Source organism: Lissotriton vulgaris, chromosome 2_1 (genome assembly GCF_964263255.1).
Source record: "Lissotriton vulgaris chromosome 2_1, aLisVul1.2, whole genome shotgun sequence".
NCBI classification, from domain to species: Eukaryota; Metazoa; Chordata; class Amphibia; order Caudata; family Salamandridae; genus Lissotriton; species Lissotriton vulgaris.
Genome location: NC_141687.1, coordinates 2,043,222,214 through 2,043,242,531, shown reverse-complemented (window position 1 = coordinate 2,043,242,531; position 20,318 = coordinate 2,043,222,214). Strand labels below are relative to the sequence as shown.

The following is a 20,318-nucleotide window of genomic DNA, read 5'->3' as shown; positions in this document are numbered from 1 at the left end:
TACTTACAAGCGCTGCGCGCCGCCGGTGAATAACTTTTCCCTTATTAAAAGTGACACACTGGAGGCGCAAGCTGCTTGTAAATAAGTATGCCTCTTTTAGCCTATGGTTTTGAAATATTAAGACAATATTAGCAAAGAACTCAAGGTTGTTGCCGTGTGTGGGTCTCTCGGACATCACACAAAGGTAAAAACGTTGTTTTCTTATCTGCCAGATGTTGAGGCATTCGATCCTCAGTGATTATAGGCGGTTGTCGCTCCGCAGTCGACTCGGTACCACTGCACTTGGCGCAAAGCCTACGGCTGCTACCATGTGGCGCACCGTCCTCCCAGCAGGCCGCCGCCAATCAAACACCGTCGGGACCCTCTCGCCAGCACACGCCAACCGAGCAGGCACTGCAGATTTTTGTAACTATGTAACTTATAAGTATACCCTGTAACAAAGCTCGTCCTCATGAAAAGCGCTCTGATACCTCCGGATCTAGCCAGCGCTATATAAAACTTTTCAAATAAATAAAATTAAAAAAAATTTAAAAAATCAGAGGCTCGCTGTTTCTGGCCTCCTTATGAGCGGCATCTGACTTCCAATGGCATCCGTAAAAGAAACCTCTGTGTAAAAAGCTGTGGACAAATGAGGAATTACCGGGGGAACTGGACTTGGAATTACTAATTGCCCCAGTAATTCCTAATTTCTGAGGGGAATCTCTGGGTTCTAATTGGAATCCCTCAGTAATTACCCTTCCTTCGGATTAACCAGTACTCCTGGTATTGGTAATTCCTGGGGTCCAAAGGTATTGGGAGCATTATCAGGCCACTCGTAGGGAGGGCTTAAGTATCTGCAAATGCTGATGCAGTTGGAGCAGACCCTACACCACGAGAGAACCCTTGCAGCCTTCTTAACCCCTCCCATGCTGGTGACGAACCCCAGCGGTCACGCCCCGCGGTGGGTATGTGCTGATGACGGCTGAGGTTCGTCACGGCCCGCCCTGTTCTTTTTAAAACCGCACATCGGGAAAATCGCGGCCGCAGCGAAGGGGTTAAACCTGCCGCTCTTGTTGTTACATTTGAAATTTATTTTTGGGGCAGATTTTATAAAGCGCAAACTTTACCCGAAGGTATGGAGGGTTTTACATGAGCGCCAGTTATGTTACACAAGGACACATTCATTTTTTATTTGGTAGGCACGGGGAGATTAAGTGATTTGCCCAGAATCACAGTAGTCTAGCCGTGTGACCACATCCCTATACAGAGCGTATAAAGAGGAGCAGGCAATCTACTAGTATTGGTTTTATTTGTCTTTTATATGTGGGCAGAGAAATATTTTGACATATTTATGGGGAGGACTCCAGCAGGGAACTGGAATAGCATCTGAACAAATAGTGCTCACCTATAGTTGAGATGTAACCACCTCAATGGTGCCACTTGATCGGAGCTGTTGGGACTTGCAGGGAAGCAATGCATTTACTCAGACAGATCATGGCATCAATGGCCACATTGCTAAATGTGCTGTAAAATTAAGAAGGAAACCCTGTAAATTCAAACTAAAATATTGAGGTCTTCACTACATCTTTGTAAAATCCAAATGGTGTTGGTTCTTCTTAAACTAATGGTTGCTATATGAAATTCTCTACGCAATACAGAGATGGAACCATGGCAAGTAAGCTCTATTAACCTTTAAATGAAATCAGGGCCGGACTGGGAACCAAAACCGGCCCTGGCAAAGTGCTCGGTCACCTATCCCTCCCCCTCCCCCGCGGGGGTTGGGGATGCCGCCAAGCTCTTTGCCGGGGCCGGTTTTCTGCTGATTTTGTTACAGGGACGATTTTGCAGCTATGCTGCAAAAACGTCACTCTAACAAAAACGCCCCCCAGGGGCCCAAAACCGGCCCCCACCCATGCGGCGGATCGGGGGATTGCCCGGTGCCCGCTACGGCCAGTCCGGCCCTGAATGAAATCCAACAACAAATTCGCCTATAGGGTTTCCATAGGCGGAGGCAATCCCTTATGCAGCCCCTCAGTTTTATCATAGCAAAAACTCTAACAAGCATGTTTAAGACATGGTGAATCATGAAACATCTCATAAGTTTTGGATTTTTCTGCTATGCATATTCAAGTCACCTCAAGTGTCGTTGGTCAGGTTGTACAGAATATTAATTGCCAACTAAATAGGTGTGACAGTTTTAAAGACCAAGCTATGTTAAAGAATCCTCTCTCAAAGTCCTCTTGGTGTCCAACTGGACCTGGGCATAGAGAGGCTGTATCTTTCCACTGGAAACTTCTTAGTCTGCCTAGACTGTAGAAACCTTTCCTGTCTAAAATTTATAGGCTGGTAGTTGTCTCTTTGTAGTGCATGAACCACTTTCCTAAAAAGAACCAGGTGGTACTTCCAAGTGGCACTGAAGATAGCAATGCCATCCAAGTAGCTTCCACTGAAGTTCTCCAAACCAGTTAAGACCCGATGTGTTACCCTCTGGAAGGTAACAGACAACACATATAATTTAAAGAGTCCCTCAGGTGTGGAGAATGCTCACTTTAAACAATGTCAGGTTATCAACCCATCAATACAGCAAGACCAAATTAAGGATACTAAATGTATTCCCACTGGCAACTTGGTATCTCAACTAGAGTACTCTTTTCTGCATGGCAGCCATGTTAGTTGTCATACAGGTGGGGCCCTCAGGTAAGGAGAAGGGTGCCTTGGGCTTACCCAGTGGCCCCAGAGAGCACGAACAGAGGGATCCAACTGGGTTCAGACAGTCATACAACTGGCAAGTACCCGTGCAGTAGTGGGTTATTGTCCAGGTTCCATTGCCCTAAGCGAGGATATCCATCAAGGCATTGATTAGGCTAACCTGGGTTTAGGCTCAGGGGGTCATGTTGGAAATGGCCCTCTCTGAAGGGTCACCCTAAACATTTTGCCTTGCTCCTCCTCTTTTTTCTGAACTCTTTTTGTTGGCCTTAGGACTTTGGGCTCTTTCACACTGCTAATCAGTGCCAATGTGCATGTGCTTCTAAACATGGTGACTTTAGTGTACACCTGATTGGCATATTTGAGTTACTAGTAAGTCCCTTGTAATGTGGTAAATCAAATACCCAGTGCCTGTACTTCAAATGTACAAAGTTTGGGATGACCCTTCAGAGACGGCAATTTCCAACAATGCTACAAATAGAAAATGATTTCCACCTACATTTCCTTTCTTCATGTGAAATATTAGGAAGACTGCTATGATATCTGGAAGCATTCAAAAGAAAATCTATATTTCAGCTTCTGGTCACTTTTAGAAAGCTAGTTTAGCTGAATCCGTTTATATTGAACACTGCAGTTTCATTTCTGTACTATAGCAGTGATGTTATCCCTATCAGATATCATTATGCAAAGTGCAAAACATAAAAAGGCATAATAACTCACAATAACTTCATTGGGGAATGTTGTAATAGAATGTTTTTATAGGTTAGACTGATATTGAGCTGGACTACTCGATGAATCTGACTGAGGTAAAATATTTTCCCTCACCAAACCAATAACTCGTACATTTCAGGCGAGCAATAATTTCCAGTGGCAGGTGTCTCTGCTGCTTTGATTTTGCTGTGAGCATTGATTGTGTTATTATGTTGTTCAGAAGGCATGCTTGATAAGCCTCAAAGACGTTGATGGTTTTACAATAATGCCACATTTGTCTTTGAGAGAAGTTCCTGTAACATCTGATTGGCTTGCCAAGATTGTTCAAGCCAAGCACCTGGCACTCAAGTATCTAAGTGTGATTACTGAACCACTGTAAGCATAGAACGGTAGGCATCCTGGTTACTAGATTATCAATCATTAAGTGGAAATGTAGGACAACATGTCCCCTCTATGAAAAATTTCACAAAACCACAAATCACATTTCTATCTGGATTTGGGAGCTTGGCTAAGGAATGGAAATGTCCTACATTGATCATTTGACCTGACCCTGGAATATCCAGTAATACTGATATGATCTGTCAGGACAAGTGGAAGGGGCTAGGTAAGTGCTCTGTTCAGTGTGCACACTAGGTACGGCCTCCCATGTCTACTCCATTCACACTGGGTCATTATCTGTGTTGTCTATGGTGGGGTAAGCAAATAGGGAAAGTTTCTGAGGTTGAAAGGAGCTCTAATATACTTAGAACTTGGATTTGTTTCTGCGCAAAGGCAGGTAGGAGATTTTAAAGCAAGGGGGGCTTTCTCAAAACTACATATACATCATTTTGGAGTGAAGAAAAGTGTCTTCTTGTGTGGAAATGTTAAGTTTCTACCAATGATGTAGGTTTTCACAACTACCCCTGTTAGGGCTACTGTTCCTCAGAGTCATCATTAGAAGGGCAAGTCTATCCTAAGGATCACTGATCCAGGATGTATCTGACAGTCTCCTGACCTTTAGAATCCTAGAGACATAGTTATCAGTGGATTCCTTGAACAATTGTGATCTCCTTGAGTTGCCTATTGCCTGCTTCAAGACAGCGGGACTAATGGAATAGACTGGTGCTAAGAGGTCCTGCCTGTCCTGTAGTGCTTCCTTACTGTGGACCAGAGGGCATTAGTTTGAGCCTAGCACCCTGAACAATGTGGGAAACCGCTGCAAATATCAATAATGTAGTCATTGTCTGTAGAGAGTGGCCTAAAGATCTATAAAAGCAAAAGGAACAAATGATGGATGGACTGCTTAACAATGCAAACATTCAACCCCAGTCAGAAAGATTTGGGTTTAATCCATCTTTCTTTTGTTCACCACGCCACCCTATTTCGGACCCAGCCATATACAAAACTACATGTATGACAAAACCCAGCATTCTCTCACTACAACTTGATATTTAGTGCTGCTGCTGAGAACAAGGGATGAAAAAACTGACTACCCAGAGGGCTTTTAGTCTTGACAGGGACTTGGATAGCTTGAACCCAACATTAATGTGCCTACTAACTACAGATGTATATTCAACTTGCCTGCCTAGGCTGGGTGTTTCTGGTTTTTACACTCATTCAAATCATGCCGTTGTGGTCCATAACCGATCTGACCCAACACCTAGCATCAGCTTCTCGTGTTCTTCACCACTGATGATTTGATTCCTTGATCCCCGGAAGGTGTGTGGCATCAAGGGTGCACCTACCACTACAAAAATAGTTTTAACAACATTTTGAGAGGTAGTTGTTTTTTATCCAACTACCCATTCTCTTACTTTAACACCTACTGAACAGCACCCTTCATTTTCATTGGAACAGTTTTAGATATTTAATAACTCTTCGATCCATAAATCGGATTTTGATTGTTTTACCCTTAATTTTAATTCAATATTTATCTTTTCATTTAAACTTGGTTTGGACATTTTAGTTCTGCATATCTTTGCTTTTTTGTATATTGTGGGAACCTGCACCACACATATTTTCTCTTACAGTACATTCTGCTCAAGCCACATTACCAAATGTGAAACGAGGAAAACTGTGGAAAGCCTGCCTACCTTGTGGACTGGGTTACAGAACTTAGTTTGAACAGGCCAGCTCATTATAGCTCAACCTTCTAACTTTTATGGTATAAATCGTTAAACATGTTTACAGTCACTTCGGAATTTCCTGTATTGTGTACGACTGAGGCACAAAGTCTGGCTGTGACAAGTTAATAAATGGAATGCTAAATTGACATTTGTATATTTTTCTCTGGAGTATTTGTTTATTAATGCTGTTAAGCCCACCGCTTTCTACAAAAAGAAAATGTTACGCTGACCTTATTAAACTTATTTAGTAGTGGATAAAGTATGTGCTGCATGCTGGCTCGTTTTCTTTGTCATGTGTTCCGTGGGAGGCTGCAATGTTGTAGCCTTAATGACCTGACAATGTTTCCAGAGAACATTGTGTTCAGCAAAGCACGTCATTCTGCTTGACTAAAATATCAGTAAATGTTAATGCTGCAAATTTGGAAAAAATGGTTGGTCACTTTGCCATAAATCTAGTCTGCATATTTAAAATTGTAGGATGAACAATACTGAGCCAAATTCTCAGACACCTAGTACGCCAGTGGAAACCTCACAAAACTCATCTATGAAAATTAAAATCTACTTCGGAGGAAATTCAGACGACTCAACAAAATCTGTGGATCTATTTAGGTTTCCAAACTTTCTATAAATGCAACAATTGTATTCTGGAGCGTGTTCCAAAATAATTTTTTTAAGCTTTGTGGATTAAGGCAGACCCTCATGGGACAGCATTCCATTTTTTCAAGTCTTGTGGTGGAAGGCCCATGCAGAGTAGAGGATTTTTTTTAAATAACACATCTGATTGGAGAGTACTTTCCTCCACAGAGCAGTGTTGCATTTTTGCCTTCAACCCCTTCAAAGAAGGGCAATCCTTCACATGTTTTACTTACCTTATGAACATTTAAAATATCATCGCCTCCTTTTGAGGAGGGTATTAATTAGTCAGCGGCCATAAATTTGCGATGCGCCATCTACCTTCCTCTCTGTTCCCTCACCTCATCTGGACTCCGGGGGTCAATTGTCCTGATGACGAAGCTGACTGCGTTATTGGTGAGAACACGATGCCAGTGGAAATTACGTCAAAGCCATTGTGATATTTAAGGCAGTTCCTCCCATAACAGCCCCATGAGTAGCCTTTATGCCTTTGTCTGTCATGTTCACCAGGGAAGGACCCACGCTTTAGAAGTCTGTCCACCAAGTTTTTGTGATAGACCAGCTAATCCAAATGTGTCTCCTTGCGCCATAGTCGCAGGCGCTATTTTAAGCAAAATGTATTGACTAAAGAAATAGAGAACCCTTATATTCGCTAGTTCATGCATTCTAAAGGACACCTAATTTCTGCTGTATAAGCTACTATGTTTAAGGCACTTTATGCATAATGCCTCTGTCGTGCCATACACATAATAAAAAACTAATATCTACAACTACATAGCAGATGTTAGTCTTTTTACTATACCTACTACACAGCTTTATATATTTTTTTAAAGCAATTATTTTATAGCTGCACTACCCTGCGAGAGCTTGTACTTTCCCAGAAGGGTTAGAAAGATATCCTGCTTTGCCTTGTGTGGGGTCCTCATTCTCAGCAAGTTTTGGAAAATGTAAAGTTAGCCTACATACATTTCCATATGCAGGTCTTGGACCAGAAGGATAGCACATAATCATGCAAGATGTTAGCTGCTAACAAATAAAGTCAGAGTGTTGCTTGTTGAAATTGTGTTTGTGAAATGCATTTATTACATTATATATTATATCATTATTATATATTATATTATAGGTTTAACTGAAAATTAAGAATTAGGAATTGAAAACATTCTATGTCCGTCAAGAGTAACTTCTTTGCAGGATATGAATGAAGGCCAGGTGGCATTACCGATGGCTTATGATGGCTTGAGGTAGTTGCGGTTGACCACTGAAATAATGCGCCTGCACACTTATGGATTCCAGATCTATCGCACTGTAAAATCAGGTAGTGTCCAAGGACGCCTTAAACTTTACAGATTTGCTCCAGCGGGGCTTACACTTAAGACGTCTTGAGTCACATGAAAGGTCTCACACAGCTACAGCTGCGACTAGAACCTAAGCCTTATATGATGTCATCGGATCGCTATACCAGACTACCCCGTCACTTCTTCTAACAAAGTTCGTACAGCTCATTTAGAGCATTTCACATTTTCCTGCATGGTCACAATGTATTTTCTATCATTTATTTTGCTGAAATTTAAAGTTTGCCACATATACTGTGAGATCAGTCAACCTACTTGGCCTATTTATATTTCCAGTAAGGCCATGTTAAGTTGGAGAAGGAAGTGCACCAGTGACGCAGTATTTAAATGCCATATGTGGGCTACAGTGCATATTTACCTAACCTCACACACATATATGACTATACTGTACGGCTTCAGCGACAACCACTATATCCTGGTTAGACTGCAGTTTAAACCACAGCAATAGCATATGCCATTGTAACATGTGCTTTGCCATGCACAAATACCTACTTTTAAAATGTGTAAGTTACTTGCAATTGTACACTGTAAGCCTACAGGGTTGGATGCTTAATGTATAAAATTGTAATATGCCACAGCTAAAGAAAAGTATGTTTTTACAGTGAAAGGTCGGCAACAGGTGTTTGTCACTCTGCAGGGTCAGGTATATCTTCTAGACCAGGCCTAATGTTGAATACATTACAATTGTCTTAACTCAACTTAGGAAAATAGAAGAAAGATGCTTGCAAGTTATTTTCCACATTTTGTGTATCATCTAATTTAATGGTGGAATCAGATTTCTGATAGCATGTAGCTCCTAATGGAAGCATCACATGATCCGAAGATGTGCAGTACATACCAGTGCAGTAACGCCCATTCGGTGCCAGCTGGAATCCAGGCTTGCAGATGCACTTGAAGCTGCCGTCCTCATTGATGCACATCCCGTTCAGGCACATGTTTCTGATACTGCACTCATCCATGTCTGAAATATAGAGCCGGCACTTTACGTATGCGTACATCGCCTCCCATGTACATATGGTAATGCAAAACAAAGTCATAATTACAGCAGGACAGAGAATCCACCAATGATGGACAAGGTAAAGCGTTACGTATTCGAAACTCGTGCATAATGTTCCTAAATGTGTATATAGCATAAAAACAAGAGCACAATATGATAAACACGCATAGTTTTGTCACATTTGGGTGACTTTCACAGAGTGGTGGTACAAATGAAGGGACAACATACACACATCCATAAAGGGTAGGAAAACGGAGGGCCAGGTAGAGGGCATAAAAAGAGTTCAACTCTTGACCTACGTCAACTGTAAAAGCGACTGTCTTCCAAATGGCATGGTTTTTCAACCATGGTGTCCACTGGTAGTGCTCATAAGTGGAACTAGGTAATCTGTTACCTTGCATAAGGGTTTAAGAGTTACTTGAATATTTGTGACCTCATTGTAGTTCTTAGCGTCTCAATCTTCAAAGCAACATATTTAATATTAGTGGAAGATGGAAGCACCAAGGTTTAGCCATGAAGAGTCTAGTCACTGGACTAAATGGGTGAGTCCAACTTGGATCAATAGATAATGCTAGAATACCTGGTACGTTTCAATTTGAAGAATCTTTATATTATTTTAAATATATACTCCCATTGTTAGATTTATACGGCGAGACGCTATTGCACCATGATCAGCGTACTCCTGTGCAGTTACTCCTTTCCTCCTTGGCCTAGGACCACTAATTATCTAAGCTACTGTTGAGTTTGATTGGCTGAGTGTAGAATGGCTACTGCCCATTCTTCTACTCCGAAGTCACAATCACTCCTATGCTCTTACTGAAGATTTTCTTTTATGATTACACATTAGTGTTTTCTATGGATAACTGGGAGATGTCTTTCTGCTCAATAGGATGAGCTTGGCTCCTATTACACTGTTCAGGGCAGTGTGCATGTTCTGTCAAAATAGGTTAATGGTCCGTCTTCGAATCATATCCTGACTGCATCACTCAAAGTAAGGTCAGCACGGCGAGTGTTTCTCTGCTTATGTCGTATTGGAGCTAATTCCCTCACTCTGGCCACTTCTTTAAAACTAGGGAAGGCTGGATGGTATTTTTTCTATTTGTAAATCAAGGATGTCGATCGCTGGGTGAATAACAGTCCTGTAGCCAGACTGCTGTGGTACTCCCATTTCCTCAATGCCTCACCTACCAAATTTAATATGCATTCCTGGACCATGAAGCATTCGTGGGAGATGAACACTGCTCCAGCTATTTTTGCCAGCGGACCACAATGTTCCATTTATTGGCGGAAATCCAGGAGGTCAGAATTGCTGAAAAAATATGCTCTTTCAGCGATTCTGATTTTCCATCCATGAACCAACTGATGAAATATTTATCACAACTATGCCCAAAAACATCCATGTCCATATTTCACATTATACCTACTCATCAATCTCTATGCCTTCTCTAGGATCTAGGATCTGCATAACTATTTTTCCCAGCTGTTCCCCTTATTCCAATTTGCACTTTCTCTCATTATGCCTAATTCTTGCCCAGCTGCTTAGCTGCTTAACTGTAGATATCCTGCTCCTTTTCAATCACAGATAATTCCTACCAGTGGCTGACAATTAACTAAGATGGCAGCATGTCTTCCCCGCTACCACTTCTAACTGACACTTAAAGTTGAGATACTGGTATTTCTAGGACCTGTGCCATCACAAATGGCAATCTCAGATGGGAGAGCGCTCCTACAGCGTGAAGCACACTGCACATGGATTCCTATTCCGTGGGTTCCTGCTCAGAGGCCACATTCAAGCTATTCCTTGCCTTAGGAATAAGCCCGGGACCTTCCCACCCCACTGTTTCGAGGAGGAATTGGATACTTCTCAAACCTCTTTAGCCCTTCAAGTTGTGTATGTGGCGTTCCAGTTTGTGTTCCTAGGGAGAAAACAAATGCTGACTATTTCTGCTGGGACCCCCCCATCAGGTGATTGGTGGACTTGTGCAGTCGGGGGGCAATGCAGCCTTTTTTACCATAAGGATCAGAACCGCTGGGGTTGCTGTATCGTACTTATGGTGCCTTGGGGAGTGGTTGTTTTGCAGTCTAAATAAGTATTACGTGTCAGCCATGAGAGAGTCAGTCATAATCTTGCCTTTGCAGGAAAGACCCCATTATTGAAGAAAAAAGACCAGAAAATTCACATAATGAAGGAGATGGCTCTACCACATGTCTAGCTGCCCAAGGCAGTAGGATACGTCCAGCCAGCTCTAAACAAATAAATAAATGACACAAAAAGAAGGGATGAGAATGGCAATTTGATGCAAGCGGACAAGGATAGAAACCTCAGTGGACTACTTCAGTTTGAGAGATCGCAAAGAAGTAGGAAAGCAAAACATATCAATACACCCAAGTTAAAGGAGAAAGAAAGAGACCCGGAACCTTTAAGTTCATTCCCTCTGATCAGAGACCCAGTACAAGCAGCCTTGGCCCAGATTAAAAAAAATACAGTCAATGGACAATCTATCTCGTAGATATTTAATCAATTTGATAAGTTGGTGTGAGGGTGACTTGCAGGCAAAACTGACATTTTGAAGACTAAAATCTGAGTGAAGCAAGTGATACTGATTGGTTTTCAGGGTATAGACCCATCCTTCTCCAAAGTCAGTTGGCTTTTTGACCTTCCAGGAGATCGGTCCGAAAGAAATATGTTATTGGTAATATCCAGAGCTTGACTACGGGTTCTCATCATTTGGCACAGGTCCAGCTCTATCTCTGGCACGTGTGAGTTGAATTTCTCATTTGCTGAGTGCCAGGAATCTATCTGCCCTCAGGACGAGTCACAAATTGCTTTTTATGTGCAAGATACTGCAACATTTAGTCATGGCTCTAGAAGCCAGAGTTTGGCAAACTTCACCATCATCTTGCTTGGCCACACCCCCAACTGCTCATACTTCCTTGACAAATTATTTAGGAAGTTATGCATACTGTGGAATTTTAAAATCATGCAGTGACTAGGTCTAGGTATCAACTGCTGTTAAAAAAATATTATATACATGATGGCATCTTGTGGTTGTAAAACAGCTCAAATGTGATTGCTAGAAGAGAGGATTAAAACAGTAATATTATTCACATTGCCCTGTGCATTCGTTTTGCACCCTACTGTGACCTTACTTTGAAATATGAAAAGCAACTTAGTGGTTCAATTTAAAGCTTCGCCAAGGGTTGTTGAGTTTGATAGATGAGTCCCATGGTGTATTTTCATTTCCCTTCCAGGCTGCGTTGAAAAGTAAACTATGTTCTAAGTCCAAGTGGAAATGTTGGCACCTGATCTTTGAGCTGAATCATTAAGAAAATATGTCTCCAAAAATGTCTCGAAGAAGCGATTTTGAAATGACTGAACATATGCAAAGATCATTGGAAAGGCCTCCAAGAGCCATGAGAAAGATACATAGGAACATTCCTTGCTTTTTACTAAAGGTCTAGGCAAGTACTCATTAATTACAGTTCAAAACAGACTGTCTTAGGTCAGATGAGGCTAGCATCTGAGAAAGCATGTTGACAAAGATACAGCAGATTGTCTTTTCACTGACCAGTTATTCATTCTATGTCAATTTGTTGTCTTATTGTGGATGCACATATACTACACCTGGAATAAGGATAAGTAGAAAAAGAGCCCCAAGCCATGTAACCTACTTATCTATGGCAGAATTCCCCATGAAGGGCAAACTGATAATAATAGTCCCTGATAGCCAGAGCTTTTCGGGGTACATTCACTGCTCATTGCGACAAATTAATTAATTAATGCACAGCTTTGTATATGTTGCGGTGATGTGCGGAATTTGCAACAATATTTAAAAAAATACTACTTAACGAAGTTTGTGAAATCTCAAATATCTTGCATCGTATACATGCGCTAAAACAGATTTTCTATTTATGATGAAATCAATTCAACACCTAAAGGAAATTGTGACACAATAGGGGTTAGTTGTGTACTACACATTAACAATTTAAATATCTTTAACCAATAAACTTCAGCCATAGCTATTGTTATCATTTCATGAACCTTATGAAGAATGTAGACTGAGACAAACCACTGCAATTCAATACAAAGGCACTCTAGACATCAGGTATATTTGCCCACTGAAATGTTATACCAAATCGAATTATTATGGAGCCTGATTGATAAAGGTAACTTACACTTTTGAGTCATTTACACTTTTCAGTAAATTCACTATTGTTTGCATATTCACAAAATCCGAGTGTAACTTACTACTAAAAAAATAAATAGTAAGTTTAACACTAGAAATGGCACACCACTGGTATTGCAACACCACACATAAAAAAGAATTGAGTTAAAACTCTATAGGTAGTAATAAGTAGATCACTTAATCTCCCCGTGCCTAACAAAAATGAATACTTTCTTGGTTAAGCAACTGGTGCTCATGTACCCGATACCTTTGGGTCAAGTTCGCGCCATATAAAACTCTGGGGAAAAAATGGTAAACTAATTTATTTTAAATAGTTAAAATATAAATAAATATATTTAAATGTGAAAAATATACATCAACATAGTACATATTTTTTATTTAACAATAAAATATCTTAGTATTTTTTTAACTTAAAAATTAATGTAAAAGTATAAATTACACAAAAGTGCAAATTTCCTTTATGAATCTGGCCCTATGTTTTGACCGTTACAAATTAGAGCAGCTTTTTGTTCTTTAAAGCTTTTACTTGGAAAACATTAGTTACTGCTCAATTTAATAACAGAAAGATTTATAAAAGTTCCTACACAACATTTGTATTGTGAAAATCCATGTGTTTACACTGAAGTGAAGGCCGAAGCGCTTACCTATACAGTTTTTCCCATCAGCTGCCACATGAAATCCTGCATTGCAGACACAGTGGAAACTGCCATCAGTGTTCACACATCGTCCATTATTGCAGATCCGCCCATTCTGTAGACACTCGTCAATATCTAGAAAGAGATGAAATGGAAATAATTTTTAAATGGATGAGAACAGTGAAGACATATGTACACTGCATGTGCTTAAGCCCTTTTTTTAATTTAAAGAGCAGGAATGAATACTCGGGAATGGTAGCATGTTTTTAATGCTAAGGGAGCAGTCAAATGACACATTTCCTTTACTTTTGTTGCATGATGGACATAAATATTGGGTGCTTACATGGGACTTCTTTCTGTCAGTCAGTTCAGCAGATCTGCCAACTCACATGGTGTCACAGTGTGTCACACAAAATCAGTACCCTGCATATGGTCACAATGCGAATAGCCAATATCCTAAGGTGGCAGGCAAGGCGATACATCTCCTCCTGTACTTAGTGGGTTTTCAGCTATAAGGGATGTAAAAACACCCAGGAATATTGGCACCAGCCTCAGCAACCTTTTTGTATGTAGGGGGAAGGAGGTCTATCGGGTGAGGTTGTGGGGAGCAGAGGGCCTCTTAAGCAGTTCTCAGCATCAAGTTCCTCTCTCTCCAAGGCCACACCTCCTTCTCACACGGTGAACTTTATTTTGTAGTTGACAGGTCTAGTGTTGTACAAATAAGGTTAAATGTATATTTGAGAAGGTACATACACTCAAAAGTAATCTTTTTCAATGAAAGAACCAATTTTTATTACAGATAGAAACTCAATTCACAGCTCTGAGAAAGACTTACACTAATGTGCCCATGAATTGGTATGCAGTAAATTTGTAGCAATTATGAAAAACATTTTTAATATATGAAATTGACAAATTGTAAAGAACAGCTGACCAGTTCTAAAAGTTCTAACCAACTTTACAAACTGTATCTTATATATAGTTGTTTTTGGTAAATGTGGCAACCCCATAATCATTCTAGGATGTGGTGTATTAAATGTCTCTCTATCTTAATCATACATTCACAAAAAGGCTTTTAATGTCTTGTTAACCTATTCTTATCAAACAATTTAATGTTATATTAGTTGAAGATTACTACAGCATTACTCTTTAGATTTGTTGTAAAAATCCACCACCGGGTTTCAGAGCCAGTTGGATACTGAAAACTGGTGTAAATACAAACATACTGAGAAATAAATAACATCAAGTAAGATGTTCTATGTTACTGATGATGTGATATAGCCAACTCGTCCTCAGATTCTCATCTAGGTGCAATCACGCCAATGAACAGCTTTAGAGAAAGGGATAATGTGGTGGGAGCTCAAGTAAGTTGTAGGATGTTTAAGATTAAATCAAAGCAATTAAAGGATATCAAAAAAGATATATCTGAGAATGAGATACTTAACAAAAATGATATTTACTACATGTTCTAGATGAAACAACATCATACTTAATCAAAACCTGTATGGAAAATCTTCTGGTTTCACATATTATGGACCAAGCTGAACACTAGTTCAGACGACCACCAAACTGAAGTAACTTCCACGTTGTTCAATGCCTTAAAGAAGCTATGGCCCACATGCATCAAGCACTTTTTCATTCGCAAACGGTGCGATTCCTTAAAATCGGCCGTTTGCGAATGCAAAAGTGCTTTTTGGGATGCATGAAGCAATTTTAGAATTCGTAACATGTTTGCGAATTCTAAAATTGCAGGTGCTTTTAAGAAGTCGCAGATGTGCGATTTCTTAAAAGCAATGCATCATTATTTTAAAAAGTGAAAATTCGCAAATAGGGTGCCAAATTTACCGAGTGGTTGAACCACTCGGTAAATTTGGAAAAAGTGTTTAAAATGTTGAAAATGCTTTTTTTTCAACATTCATGTTACGGACACACATGTCCTTAGGACATGTGTGTGTGCAACATGATGCGAAAAATACATTTCAGGGGTGCATGGGGGGGTCCTTTGGACCCCCCCCCTGCACCCATGAAATTTTCTAAGTGCCACTCGCAATTTGCATTGACTCCTATGGGCCTTTTGGCCCATAGGAATCAATGGGAATTGCGAAAATTAACTTAAGAGTTCGGTATTTCTTTGGGATTCGGTAAAAATTGCGATTTTTACCGAATCACAAAGAAATACCGAAAAAAATGATGCATAGCATTTTGCACTTCTTAATTAGCGATTCCTTATTTTTCGCAAATTAAGAAATGCAAAATGACACAATGATGCATGTGGGCCTATGTTTCTAATTTTATGATTCAGGGTGGATTTGAAGGAAACCACGCCTACAGTAGGAAAATGTATAAATGAGTATTACATGCTAGTTTGGGCATTAACTAACATGATAGGAACTGCAATGTCATAGATAAACCATAACAAGGAAACATTACACACATGCTTTCATACTAATACTCCAAGATGTACTCAGTTTGTTTTACCTCGGCATTCTGTTTTAGTGGCTGTGCTTTGAAATCCAGAATAACATTTGCAAATGTATGATCCTTGTGTATTTACACAGTCCGCATGGAGACACGGATTTCTATCACATTCTTCGACATCTGTAAAAAAAATATAGCATTTGAGCAGTATAAAATAAACATGATTAGCTTGTAAATTGGTATCATTATTTTAAGTGCTGAATAATTGGTGTTCTGCTGATGCAAATATACAATTACCCTAACTGAGTATTAGTTTTACAGATGCCTAAGACATTAGGAGTCAAACAAACTGAAGCCATACCCCCTTCCCCAAGTTCCCTCACTGCTAACTCGCTAGTACAAGCATCGTGTATTGTGGCTATGAAGGTATACCCTGCGAGGGCAGAAGTCAAGCAAATAGGGAATTCCTTGAAAGAGACCTATTTCTTCTTATATTAGTACATGAGGTTTCACATGACACTGAGGAAGAAGAGAGGATAGGGAGAAGGAGAGCAGGCTGGGGTACGAAGACTGGCAATGCCCATGGCACCCATACAGTTTGGCACAAACACCTTTCTGGGCCTCGGCAGTCCCCTGCCCCATACCCATCTCATGGGCCTAGGCACATCTAGAGAATGCATTTAGTAGAGTTTATGATCCAGTACCCAGAAAAATATGAATAATAGCCCAGGATACTTTCAGGAGTTCTGTTTGTTTTATTCCTATGGCTAACAGGATTGTGTCAGACACATATGTTGCTTCAACACTCTCTGGATTGTTCTGTTATATGAGTAATGTAGCCATTTTTGCAACAGCTCATTTTCTCACATCAGCTAATTATTTTTAACAGTGTGCGCTTTGCAGCTCATAGCTATGTTTCATTTAGCAACCACTGGTCAAGTCAAGTCAAGTCAGAGGGATTTATTAAGTTCACATATCAACCGGAGGTCTCATGGTGCTGGCGTATACTCCATAGGGACTGGTGGTCAGATGCAAGGTCAGATGTAAGATGTAAAGGCAAGGTCAAAGTATCTGAATTCTTATTTTAATAGTTTTGGATTGCTCATTAGTCCCAGTAGGCAGCTCAAAGGTTCAAGGCCAACACTTTTGCTGTAAACCTCATTTATAGTGTATGCATCTTCCCCCAGTACTGCTGGATCTGATCGCACTCCAATGCCATGTGGAAGAAGTCAGCTTTCTCCTGCTGGCATCTAGGACAAAAGTCATGTACTCCTGGGTACATTTTGGCCAACAAGCTATTAAATCTTATCATGCCCGGCACGGTTCCAGCCAACAAGGTTGTCCCGAAGTGGCCTGTACCTCCTGCATCTCATGATCTGATTACACATCCTGGTCTCGATCCACGAGCCAGCATATCGTACGATGCATTGAGCCCACTTGCCAAAGCCACCATACTGAACAATTTTTTGTGCAGGGGTGGCATTTCTGCAGACCCCTAAAACATGTCAGTAATTCCTGTACATAAATCCCATGAATGAATAGCCTGCTGAAAGACTATTTGCAGAACCTTCTGCCAGTTACAACGTTTTCTGATCTGTGGCTTGTCAACAAAGTCAATATAGGCCCATATGTACTCACACATTTTCCCATCGGCACAGAATAGGTAAAATCCTGTCAGGCATCAGGCCGATGGCTCTCTAGATATTTACGAATTACCACTTAATGATGTTCTTTTGCTAATATTTGTCTTGGCTAACACACGAGTCAATATTCACAAAGCTTTTTCTAGGTCTAAGTCTAATTTATATTTGGTGAAACTCATATTTGCTTGCCTTAGTTTTTATGTTTAAGATTTGCTTATTCGTTATTGAGATTAATTTAATTTCAAGCTGCGTCTGTGATGATTATTTGATATCATTTATATTGGAACTGTGTAATACATTTTGTGAAATTCGATGTTCATTTCTTGTGATGCTTGAAACTGTGAGATCATGCCTAAACTATTGTCCTCAGTTTATACAAATCTGAGTTCCAAAAAGGGGATCCAATAATACGGATTCTCAGGAATCCCCCTTTTTTTGCTTCTATGGTAGGGAAAGAAAATTACAGTTTGCAGGACTGATTCTTCCCTCCATTCGCAAGGTAAACGTGGTAAATTTAGCAGGCTCAATCTTGATTTGTGGTAGCAGTCACAAACTAAGAGCAAAGATTAAGCAAAACACATTTACTACTTTTGATCTAACCTTCTCAAGTGCCATTAACCATCCCCAAGGAACAATTCCCAATCCTAGATCAGTAATAAAACGTAAAATCTCTACATACATAAAACAATTATTTTTAAACTGCTCATACCGATGCATTCTCCTCGAACATCCAGGTGGAATCCTTTGTTGCACTCGCAGCGATAGCTCCCACGTGTTGGAATGCAACGTCCATTAAGGCAAAGATTCCGAAATAATACACAATAATCAACTGATCCCTGGTCGGTCAAATTCACTGGTAATATCACTGAAAGTAAACATATTGTAAAATTAAGTGCTTAAAGAGATAGCGTACAGTTGTCTTTGCAGTGCATGTTATGTGTAATAATGTACAATGCACATCTTGCTATAATGGCTTCATCTTTACCCCATCTTCTTTTTTTGGGGGGACGGGGGGTTAGCCCACTCCCTCACACGAATGGGGACAATAACTGTATGACTACACTAACTGCCCAGAGGAAGGTGGAGAGGGTCTGGATCCTAAATGCACCCTTCCAAAGGTTTCCTATAAGCATGGACATTGTGCACGTGAACATTTTGCACATTTCCCTCAATTTATTTTGTCCAGTCAGGCGTGCATCTGTGGCGGAAGCATGTGCATGCACAAAGGAGGTTATCTTGTGTTCATGTAGACACACCCCTGTAAAATTAAGGAAACTCCCCTTTTTAATGTACAATCGCTGAAGCAGGGTAGAAGTTTCACATTAGAGAGAGGATATTATGCGCACGAGCTGCGCACACAAGCTTTTTGTGATGGGATGGGAATATTTAAATTCTTACCTGGTGGTCCACGAGAAGGGTACACATCTGGTAATCGTCCAGGGTAGATCCATGGAGGAAATGGACCACCAGGCGGCACACCAGGATGGACTACAGGAGGCCCGGGAAAGTCAGGTCTCTCCGGACCAGGACCTGGAGCAGGACCGGGCCCGACACCTGGCACTAATCCTGCTACTGTGCAAAGTTTGCGGTACTCATCTGAAATAAAACAGATCAACAACACAAGTGTGAGATTGTTCCTTTAAGGGGCACAGAGGCTGTGAAAAATGTAACACAATATCAATCATCATGTGTATAACCTCCGGGTGGTTGAGACAACGCAACAATTAAACATTATCAACACTGGAACCACCTCCAAGGGCTTAGTGAATCCTCATGTAAGCAACTACAGTGAAGGCCACCACTGGTGCCAGTGGCCTGACAGGATGGGTCACAGTAAAAAACAAATTAGCGTGTTATGAGCTCCTCCATTTTGTCTGGAGGTCTGCAGACAGGATCTAATAAATAACAATTCACATTCAAGTCATGATAGCGGTGGAAGAGCTGTGGCTCTGCTTCTGCAAATCTGCAAATAAATCCCATCTGAAAGGTAGTTTCTTTCTAACTGCTATCCCTAAGAATCAATGAAAGTCAAACTCGCACCACAGATTAACATCTGGCCATTCCATACACGCAAACCAGCCGACACCAACCCCAACCCCCTCCCTTCCAAAACTTACTCTATGGGACTAGTAAACTGCCGCTCACTACCAGGCCACGCCAATGACATCTGGCTGCTACTATCCTCTTCACCCTGGGACATAGTTTTCCTAACTGAGACCTGGATTAAAGACAGCTCCAACCCTGACATCGCTCTAGCTATTCCACCGGGCTACAGATTCTCTGGATTCAGCCGCGAAGGCTCCAAACCAGGAGGAGGAATAGGGGTAATTTTAAGGAATCACTTAAAAATCACCACCAGCAAAATCACTAATGCCAAACCTATAGAAGCACTATACTTCTCCATCACAGACTCGTCCACTGCCGTCTCCTCACGGATGTTGGCCTATGTTCCTCCTAACTCTTCCCAATCTGCCATCCAAGAGCTATTAGCAATTATAGCAGATCTCTCCCTCAAACACTCTGACTTCATTGTTCTGGGAGACTTCAACCATCATGTAGACGTCAGCAGCTGCAATCGCGCTGCCCTTCTCCTAGACTCAATGCAAAACCTTAATCTATTACAAAGGGTATCTGGCCCTACTCATGTCGCTGGGCATACTCTCGACCTCATATTCTCTAATCATGAGAAACTTACAACCTCTCCCCCTTTACCCCTGACATGGTCTGACCACTACTTAGTACCTTTTGAGATTTCCCTACCCCAAATTGTTAAACACAACTCCGCCATAAGAACTCAAGGCAGAAAATGGCACAAACTCTCTCTTACAGCCTTAGAACAAATATATGATACGACTCGCAGCCCTCTTCTGGATGACCTGGACGCCGCAGTATGCACACTAAATAATGACCTCACTTCTGCAATAGAAAAAATAGCTCCATTACGTCCTCTCACCT

At 40.9% G+C, this 20,318-nt stretch overlaps 1 protein-coding gene across 1 annotated transcript in view; it reads right to left on the bottom strand.

The window, feature by feature from the left end:
* Nucleotides 1-20,318, bottom strand: part of FBN1 (fibrillin 1) — a 622,956-nt gene that overhangs the window by 251,304 nt on the left and 351,334 nt on the right. Inside the window, exons 10-14 of the mRNA XM_086958277.1 lie at nt 18,762-18,959; nt 18,073-18,228; nt 15,781-15,900; nt 13,315-13,440; nt 8,325-8,447 (exon numbers count right to left, since the gene is read on the bottom strand). Of these exons, the coding sequence (XP_086814403.1) occupies nt 8,325-8,447; nt 13,315-13,440; nt 15,781-15,900; nt 18,073-18,228; nt 18,762-18,959 (723 nt within the window). The remainder of the gene's footprint in view (nt 1-8,324; nt 8,448-13,314; nt 13,441-15,780; nt 15,901-18,072; nt 18,229-18,761; nt 18,960-20,318) is intronic.